We start from the raw sequence: 9,742 nt of genomic DNA on the forward strand, positions 1-9,742 counted from the left end.
CTCTCACTTCGCGTCTTCCTCTGATATAAAAAATATAAACCCTGGATTGCTGATGCTATGTATTGGCCAATGAAAGGCTTTGAAGCCACTGGTTGGTCATATTGGCACTCCCCAGAAGAAGCAGTCCTCCATAGGAATGAATGGAATTCTACATTATTTCCATGAAATGTTTCAAGGACATAATGACATGTATTTAAGTAATTTTTTTTTGTAATTATACTGTAATGAAAATGATGACAATGTAATTCAAAAGTATGCATTAAAGTGTCTGTCAAAGAATAAACAGCAAAAACAAATGTAGACATTAATACATTCCAAAATATTTTTTTTACAAAGGTAGGGGAGTTCCAAGATGGAGGCGTGGTGGCTTCAAAACAGCGGCCCTTGTTTAGTCATCTAGTATATACTGCATATCAAATATTGGGTCCTACACTAATGGACCTGGGGTCCCGGGAATAGCGATTGCCAATTGGCTAATAAGATAACGATTGTCCCTATGTCCCCTCTCACTCTCATCACACCAGGATTTTATAGAGGGGTGAAAGGATGTCCTGAGGCTGGGTTGATGATCTGTCCCTAAGCAGCTGCTCAGGTGAGAGATTTCACTGGTTTCAGGTGTTGCATACATAGAAGGATTGGCAGCACCATTTAAAGGAATAGTGAAGTCTTCATAAATCCTTCATAAATAGAAAATGTATTGTCATTGGTTGGTTGCATAAATAAATACTTGGAAGAAGTGGAACAAGGACAACGCAAGTACAAAAGAAAAACCCTCATCAGTTTATTGTCTTTCAGCAAGAAAAGGTTTTAATAATCTCATATTGCTTAACGTCGCCCAAGGAGTTTCCTCAATCCTCCCGTCAAGTTTTTAAGAGAGACTAAAACACCTTCCATCGAACCAACCACAAAAAAAAAAAAAGTTTTACAGTATCTCAATACAAAGTGTCTATTGTCCTCAAACTTGACAAATGTGCCAAGAACAACTTGGATTCCTTTCCTCTTAAGCTATGTAGGCCTATATGTCATGAGGAAACATTCAATGCCTGTATTGAGCAATGCCACAGTTCAAGTAGTAGAAACAGAATTAACACTTCCGCACCTCTGGCAGTTCACACAAAAACGTTCTTAAAAAGGTCACATCATCAGATGAATAACGCCACCAATCAAGAGTTAGTGCATTTCTATGGCAAATGCTGATGACCCCCGATAATTATAATCATTCAATTCTAACATTACAAATACTGTTGGATTGCACTTTCCTCAAGCTTTCATCTCCTGTGGCATATTTCAGAAAAAATATATATCTAAAAATACAAAAAGCTTATACTTTGAGTAACAGAATATAACGTACAGTCCATTTATGTTTTGATCAAGCACATGTGTGGTGTGTGTGTCCCCCCCCATCACCATAAACGGAATTTTCAGGTCGGGACACATATTTTCTCACTAATAACAAGTGCTTTGGTTATTGGGTACAATATGTAGAATGTTGTTCTAAGAATATATTGAAAATTGTTTATGCTACATTCAGTACAGTAGATCAACTGATAACTGGGTTATAATTTGACAACAGAAAAAAATCAGTGCTACTGTCAAATTGCGCTACATCAGTTCCTATAGTTGCATGACTACGTACTCAAATACTCAGAACGAGTTTGGTACGTACCACAGCTAGCTACGCCACCGAGTCAGCCATCTTGTTTTCCTGCACCATTATATTCTAAACCCACTTTAATGATCTGCCGTGCATGGACATCACACCAATTAACACGTATTTGAAAATACATCGAAATTCCAAGGTATTGGGTGTATTACGGTCTCATTTTATATTAGCACCAGTTCTTTGTGTTGTCAAAATGGGGCCCTGGACGTCCAAATAAAAAAGAGCACCTGACAAATATAAACATATTATGATATAGTACATGTAGTCAATCATCCACTGGATGACCAGGCCCACTAATGAAAACAAATAGTATCCCATAAAAGAAAAGGTGAAAAAAATGGGTACAAAACAAACAAACAAACCAATAACAATAGCAAACAGAATCTTATAAAAAACAAAGTCCCAGCTGACATTCAAGTTCCGGTCAAAGTTCCAATCAAGTGAAATCACATTCACAAATCTGTTGGAATCATCCTAGTGCAAATCCGTAGAATAGCTTCAGTACGCAAACACGTCCGCCCCCTCAAGTTGCTTCACTAAAGCAAACACATTTGCCCTCAAGTTGTGTCAGTACGCAAGCGTATCCGCCCTCAAGTTGTCCTACTAGGATGGCTACAGAACGCAAACAGGTCCCACAGCCGTCTAGTCTACATCTCTGGAGCGGCTGCGGGGAGTCCCGCGGGTAGTTTAGTAGAAGTCTGTAGAAGATGGTGTTCCTCTGTCTTTAGTCGCAGGCAATCCTCTGTGGCTGTGCGGGGCGAAGCTGACGAGACAGGGGTGACGTGGACGGGGTGCACCAGCCGGACGTCCAAGGCCTGGTTGTGCTGTGCCAGGGAGTTGAGGCGGTAGTGCAGAACGAGCTCCTTCAGAGAGCAGTGGAGGTCGTAGGGCTCAGCGAAGCCGTAACCACGTGGCGTGCTGTAGATCATGCAATGCTTTACTTCTTCATTCACACTGAAAGGTTACAAAAGAAAGATATGTTAGTACCAGTGTAGCAGCCCCTAAGCTTTGAAACATGCATCAAAGTGAAGTAACTGCTTTACAAGAGCCTATAAAGTAGAGCCATCTCATACGGCATAGCAGTATTCACATATTTTTCTTAATCTCCTTTTCCTTCATGACTATTTACATAATGTTCATTTCTCGCAGGAAGAGAACACTCACACCACAGAGCAGGCGTAGCAGCCCTGCTTGCTGCTCTCTCGGATCAGGAAGGTTCCGGTGGGTTTGTCCATCAGCATCTCCTCAGCCTGCGTCCTGCTCAGCTCTCCCACGAACCAGGTCCCCTCATCATGGTGCGCCAGCTTCTCCCGTTCCCCCTTCAACACATAGGTGCTGCACACACACCAGGGAGGACATTGTTAAAAACCTTTCATTGATACCAATCATTCATAAATAGTGAGCATACTATTAAAAAAAGGTGTATTTGATCATTTCTAAACATGTATAAGCACCACAAGCATCTCTAAGCAAAAACGAAGTACAATTACAAAGTATTATAAGAATTTACAGGTCTATACTATGAAATACTTACTCATCACTGCTATCGTCTTGGATCCCCAGCCAATCGTTAATGCGTTTCTGTCGCACACCTTTGTGATTCAGCCAACTGAAAAAGCAAGGGGACCAAAAATGAATGTCTGTGCCAACCCACTGGGTACATCATTTCAATGTCTAGTTTTGATTACATTTTAGTTAAATTGTCAACCAACGTGAATTCAACATGAAATCAACAAAACGTTTCACCATGTCATTGGATTTAGGTTAAAGGTTTTGTGAAAAAAAATACAAAATTCCCGAATGTTGTGTCAACGTCATCCCATATATTTTTTGTTGTTGTTGAAATGACGTGGAAACAACATTGATTCAACTACTTTTTGCCCAGTGGGAAGGGCTTGAAAAAATCTACTTCATTAACAGTGATTGGAATAAAACAGAATAGAATAGAAGTATTGTAACTTACTTGAAGTACTGGTCCCTTATGTTGCGTAGCTCTATGAGGTCAGGCCTGAGGCTGTTGATCCTCCTGTCTGTCTCTCTATAGTCCTGGACCTGGGACCTCAAGTCCTGCTCCAGGTGGACCTTACTGTTGTAGATCTCCCCCAGCCGAGACTTCAGCTTCTCATAGTTCATCAGGAAGCTGAAAGGGCAAATGTCAATGGTCATAAGGGGTCAAAAGATGGGTCATGGGTCAAGCCACTGAGCTGAAACATAGCTGCATGCATGTTGGAAGGAGGAAACAACAAAGAGACATCTATCTATCCACACTATAAGCATATGTGGAGACTCCATGTCGAGAGACGTAGCGATGTTGCTGCCTTAGTTTGCCAGACTCACCTCTCCAGGTCCTTCTCTGTTCCCTCAGATTGACTGCTCCTCTCACACTCCTCCCCGTAACGCTCCTGCTCACGACACTGCTCCTCGAAGATCAGCATGGTCTCGTTGAAGGCATCTATCGCTGTTCTCTTCATCTGGATCTCCTGTGAGGTTTTACTGTAGGCCTCGTATAGACGGTCAAATTCTTGACTCTTCTCCTGATACTGACTGTGGTACTCCTGGAGCTTCCTGCCAGCCACGTCAACACTGTCCTCTTCCACCAGCTCATCCTGGGTACAGACAGGCAGACAAATGTAATACAGCAGACAACTAATTACTTGTCTGTGTATGACGATTATCTTCCATTTACTTAGGAAACCAAAGGCAAATATCACTCCCTCACAAATTTCCATCTCAAAATGGACACAAACATTCTTGAGACTGAGGGTAGATGAGAGGTGTGGGTGGGTGTCTCCTGCCTACCTGTTGGAAGCGGGATACGGGGTGTGTGAGCATGACGTCAAGCACAGCGTTGTACTCCACCAGAGGATGGTGCTGGTAGTGCCAGATGAGCTCCACCACGGAGCTGAAGGTCAGGGGCTCTGAGAATCCGTACTTCCCCTCACGGTGGTAGATCTTTATCAACTTGCTGTGGCCGTCTTTCCTCAGCGTTAGCGTGAAGTCTCCTTGTGTCTTAGTGGAAGCGTCACGAACTAGGAAGGAACCGTCAGGTGTGTTGCAGAGCTTCTCGTTGACTTCCTCCCTGGAAATGTCTCCCCAGTACCACTCGGCATCTTGCAGGGGAAAGACTGGGGCTTCCCTGAGGCAATTGTGGCTCATGGAGGAGGTCATGGGCTTTGTTGACCTAGGAGGGAGAGCTGAGAGAGAAAGAGAGCGATCAGGATGACAGTTTCCTGAGATAATGATTAGTTTGAGAGGAAGTGAAATAACTGCAAACATAAACTGTCACCTCACTATCACCACCGGCAGACTCACAGCTGTTTAAATGAATGATCCCCCCCCCCCCACACACACCCTCTTTTGCAAACTTGTCAAATCTCCAGACAAGCCTAGGCATGTCCAACATAGGTTCACTCACAAAGTTGGCTTTTAGTATTTTTTTAATGCAAGGGGAAATAGATTTCACACATTTGTCAACAAGTCTGAAAAACCATCAAAGAAGCTAAAGCAACCAAATGTGAATGCTGCAAATTCAGCACATTTTTACTCTGTCAGTAAAGTGCAAATGTAGGCATAACTTTAGATAGGGTCAATTTTACATCCCCTGGTTGTCTTGTGTCCAAATTCTGCAACTTCCCCAAAACCATCCATCTTCTGGAAGGGCACTAAAGTTATGATCCTCTATAAAACTATTATATTTTTCTTTTACCGCAGGACTTTCAAAACCCTCTTAACTTTTCCATATTGAGGCGAAGGACGATATTTGCGATGTGTTTCACTATAGGCCAAAAGTGCATTTTAGGAACCTGTAGCACAAAAGCTGAAAGCCTGGATTCCTAAACTGTATGACTTGTGATTGTACCCCAAGCCCTCACTCCAGAGGGTGTCATGAAGTAAAGTAATACACAAATACAGTATATGAAGAATAGACTTCATAAAAGCCCAGATATAAATATCATATTCTCTTTCTTTTACTTCAAGAAGCAGTGGAAATTGTCCCTATTTATTTGACACCAGCCAGTTCCAAACATGCTATGGCTATGTCATTCACTGTAATCCCACGGAGACAGCTGAATAAATAAAAAAAGACAATATGTGATAATAATAAATGCAATATCACATCAAGTAGCATACAGCCATCCATTGGCAGTTTCGAAGTAAGTCATGCGACAAGTTGCCTAGTCTGGTCTGGTAGGCTTTCAGTGGTTGCGCACGAATTAACTACGGTCGGCTACAGTAGACTAGAGAAAAAGGGGAACAAAGCAGTCATTTCATTGCGGCATTTCTTCTCCACTCAACATTGTTTACGCGCTGGTAAAACGCGTTATTATAACATAGTAATAGGTTAGAGAGAATTTCATCACCCTATGACCCAAAATACCATGTTTAATTTTGATATATATATCTTTGTAAAGACAAAGCAAGACTGAGAAAGAGCGAATCCACCGCGTCAACGACAAAAGTATTACGTAATTGCCAAGCAGCGAATTGCGCTATGCATGCCTGGGCAAAACACATGGGGGGGGGGGACGACGACGACACCTGTGTGTGCACAACTGGTATTATGTCAACTTTCTATCATAAGCGGTTAATAAAATGTGATAGGCATTTTAATAGAATACAGATCCAACAAATACCTGGAGGTGCCTGATCCATTTCGACGTAGAATAGGATTTAAGAGGGATAAAACATCCCGTTCCAAACGTTTAAATTCCTAATCGTTTTGTGGGATACCTTTCCCTTTCTCACGATGCGTAAAAAATACAACTTTCTCTTGCACCAGAGTGAAGGGATCACAATGGCGATTCGTTTTAGGAGCCTATGCGTCCTACTTCAGATTAGACAGTTCAGTAGCAGAATTATTCATTAGTCCAGTTTGAGAGAATATCATCAACGCCAAACTCGTAATTCGTTCAATACATTTAATCACAAAAGCAGTTCTGCAAAAAAAATGAAGATTGTCATTTCCAGCTACGTTTCTCATTACCGCCGATCGGCTCTGCTCCAAACTTCGTCGCAGAGGCAGCGGTCAAGAGATTTTAAAGGGATCTGCAACATCATCTTGGGAGAAACCACCACGTTAAGAGGGAGAGCTGTCGTCACAAGACCGATTGCTTAATGTAGACAGACCGAAAATACATTTCTGATGTAAATATGAAATAGTATCATGTTGTCTTGTATTAATTGTAGCCTATATCTGAATGCAAGTTTTATAGACCTACGATTAATGGTGAGGGATTTGTTTAATAACCGTTCACGTACACCCCTAAATGAAAAGTGGTACGTTCCTTGCCTGATCGTTTCATTCAAGGTTCTCAATGCAAGGTAACTGTAACTGCGATTAATTCGACGACACATGAGATATGAATGAATATAACTAGCGAAGACACAAAGATACATTGTTTATTTTTTAATAATAATAAAGATAAGCACCATAGTGCCTAGTAGCCCTTTACACTCGTACTCGCCTGTCATCGATGACTATTTTTATTTATTAATATAGAAATCATGTTGACCGTAACCCTGCAAAAAAGTCATTCATAAACCTTTTTAATTTCCATTTGCATTAGAAAGCTAAGTATTTGTTTCTTGGGCTTCAAGAATGTGACTGCTCACAGTGCTTTAGGCCTTGAAAAATAAATAATTGAACTGATTGAATGTACTGGGATATCCATAAACAAATGCCCTGGTCAAGGCTATGACTGCGCCAGCGCAATGAGTAGAGCTTACTCAGGTGTTCAAACGCGCATATCAGACCGAGAGCCCAATGCTTCTCGGGTAGTTCTTTATGAGTTTTAGGTCCCTATTTAATCTGTAACGATGAAGTGTTACAAATTCCGCGATATAAATGTAAAGGTAATTTGCGATTGAGAAGAAATATGGAGCGTGTGAGGTGAATGCAGTCTCCGCTAAAGTAGGAACATTGCTTTTGCATTTCAATCATTCTTTAAAGCTAAACTTCCTGGTATGGATTGAATAGAGCCCTTAGTTTAGAAAACGATATCTCCACAGAGGCAACAGTTACAGGGATGGTTAAAAACAGCATGCTTGCAGTAGCAACATCAGGGAAACTGGGCTGAAGGTAGTGGTGCTTTAAATAGGCCTACAGCAGTTCTGAAACATCTTTGATTGAGTCTTTCATATTTTCCTTAATTGCCGGCCTCAAAACGTGTCAAAAAGAGATGAACTGTATAGGAAATAAATTGGCAGATGCAAACAGATTATCATCATTAGCAGACAACATTACTTGAGGGCTCAAACAACTCCGGTTCATTCTGGTGAACCTGAGTTTGAGTTATGTGGTTGCAATATCAACAGTTCCTTATCTCTGGTATATCTTGGCATACATCATTCAAGACTAAGTTTAAATTATCTGCAGCGCAATGGACATATACCCTAATGCACAATGTCTCAGGTAAGTCTGGGTTGTCAATATTCAGTGTCATGTATTCATGGATTCCAAGGGAAGCCAGGCTTTCCCCCAAAAATTAGTAATAACATTTTTTTTTTTTTTTTTTTTTTAGCTTTCGTCTCTGTGTTTCATAAATTTCCTTCAATTCGCAAGATACTGAATGTATCTCACCGGAGAAAGCATCCAAGTGAGCGAAACAGCGCCCCTCTGTCTCTGATTGTGTAGCCCATCTATACTGTCTGGTCAAAAAGAGTATGGCATTGTTGCCTCCCGTAGCATTGAATGCAAGGGAAGCCAGCAAACATTTGGCCTCCCTTGATCATTTGTAAAATAACAATAGCCAATCAGCGTTGAGCTAAACTGAGTGAGCTCAGCTGTGAATAGTCCTGGTGCACCATAAAAAAGGGTCAAGGGAAGCCAGTTCGAATTTGGCTTCACACCAATCACATCACATTAGAAGCCAAATGTCATTGACAGAAAACTTGAATTGTTGCATCTCGTTGTGTCGTTGTCCTCCAGTGGCTAGCTAGCTAAAATCTTCCCTTTTGTAAATTAGCCATGGATGGAGATAGGGATTTTGACTTGTGGTTTTACTTAATTCTCCATACTGGCCAATAATTATATCCAACCATAAATTCATACATTGTGCCCCTGGCCTGAAAGGATGGAAGTTCAACATGTAGCTAGATGTAGTAACTTTAGGCTTATGTTAACTAGCTGGCCTAGCGCATCGGTTGCCCATGAAAGGAAGTTAGGCTAGTGAGCAAGCATTTTAGCCAGGTAGCCCAGGACAATAAAAACTAAAAGCATGTAAGACAGAGTAATAGACCGTTTAGAGAATATGAAAGAGGAGGATGGCATTGGCGTATGGTGAGTAAAAAAATAATCTATTTACACACACATACGCACGCACACACACACACACACACAAATCAGTTCCATGGACAGCTACATCCTATTTAATTTAAGTTGATTGGACTAAATCATTTTTGGTGTCTTTTAGTTGTCATTGTTTTAGACTAGGCATAGGTGATTAGATGATGTTGAAATGGTGCTGGAATAGTGGAGGCAGTGCCTGTTTTCTTTGTGACTTGCGGTAACTCTCCATGGTTCTAAGTCAATAGTTGTTTAGTAGTCCGAAAATTTCAGAAACATTAACAGCTTGACCATGCTGTAGGTCATGTAACTGTTTGTTATATGCAATATGTTTTGTGGACTTCACCGGACAGATGTTGCTCTCCGGTTTCGGGATGAAACAAATGTGTGGTTGATGTTATTCTGCCGCTATGTCTTCTTATTGTCTCGGCCTTACTCCTATCGACCTGGCCAAGGCTTTCGACTCTGTCAATCACCACCACATTCTTATCGGCAGACTCAACAGCCTTGATTTCCCAAATGACTGCCTCGCCTGGTTCACCAACTATTTCTCAGACAGAGTTCAGTGTGTCAAATCGGAGGGCCTGCTGTCCGGACCTCTGGCAGTCTCAACGGGGGTGCCACAGGGTTCAATTCTCGGGCCGACTCTCTTCTCTGTATACATCAATGATGTCGCTCTTGCTGCTGGTGATTCTCTGATCCACCTCTACACAGACGACACCATTCTGTATACTTCTGGCCCTTCTTTGGACACTGTGTTAACTAACCTCCAGATGAGCTTCAATGCCATTACA

The 9,742-nt window shown here is 41.6% G+C and overlaps 1 protein-coding gene across 1 annotated transcript; it reads right to left on the bottom strand.

Moving 5' to 3' along the window:
• Positions 1-757: 757 nt before the first annotated feature.
• On the bottom strand, positions 758-6,673 carry LOC115102907 (phosphatidylinositol 3-kinase regulatory subunit gamma-like). Its single transcript, XM_029623336.2, has 7 exons — positions 6,298-6,673; positions 4,463-4,857; positions 4,001-4,269; positions 3,627-3,803; positions 3,198-3,272; positions 2,828-2,998; positions 758-2,617 (listed from the first exon to the last, which is right to left on the bottom strand). The coding sequence occupies exons 1-7, from the start codon at positions 6,314-6,316 to the stop codon at positions 2,311-2,313; spliced, it is 1,413 nt and encodes a 470-aa protein (XP_029479196.1). The 5' UTR covers positions 6,317-6,673; the 3' UTR covers positions 758-2,310.
• Positions 6,674-9,742: the final 3,069 nt, after the last annotated feature.

Source organism: Oncorhynchus nerka, linkage group LG20 (assembly GCF_034236695.1).
Source record: "Oncorhynchus nerka isolate Pitt River linkage group LG20, Oner_Uvic_2.0, whole genome shotgun sequence".
In the NCBI taxonomy this organism is placed as follows: Eukaryota; Metazoa; Chordata; class Actinopteri; order Salmoniformes; family Salmonidae; genus Oncorhynchus; species Oncorhynchus nerka.

What these genes read in the sequence shown, in the direction of transcription:
- LOC115102907 (XM_029623336.2), bottom strand. An exon ending in CAAGACGATAGCAGTGATGA is followed by an intron (nt 2,999 to 3,197) that starts GTAAGTATTTCA and finishes GTGTGTGTGCAG; the next exon opens with CACCTATGTGTTGAAGGGGG. An exon ending in TGCTACGCCTGCTCTGTGGT is followed by an intron (nt 2,618 to 2,827) that starts GTGAGTGTTCTC and finishes GTAACCTTTCAG; the next exon opens with TGTGAATGAAGAAGTAAAGC.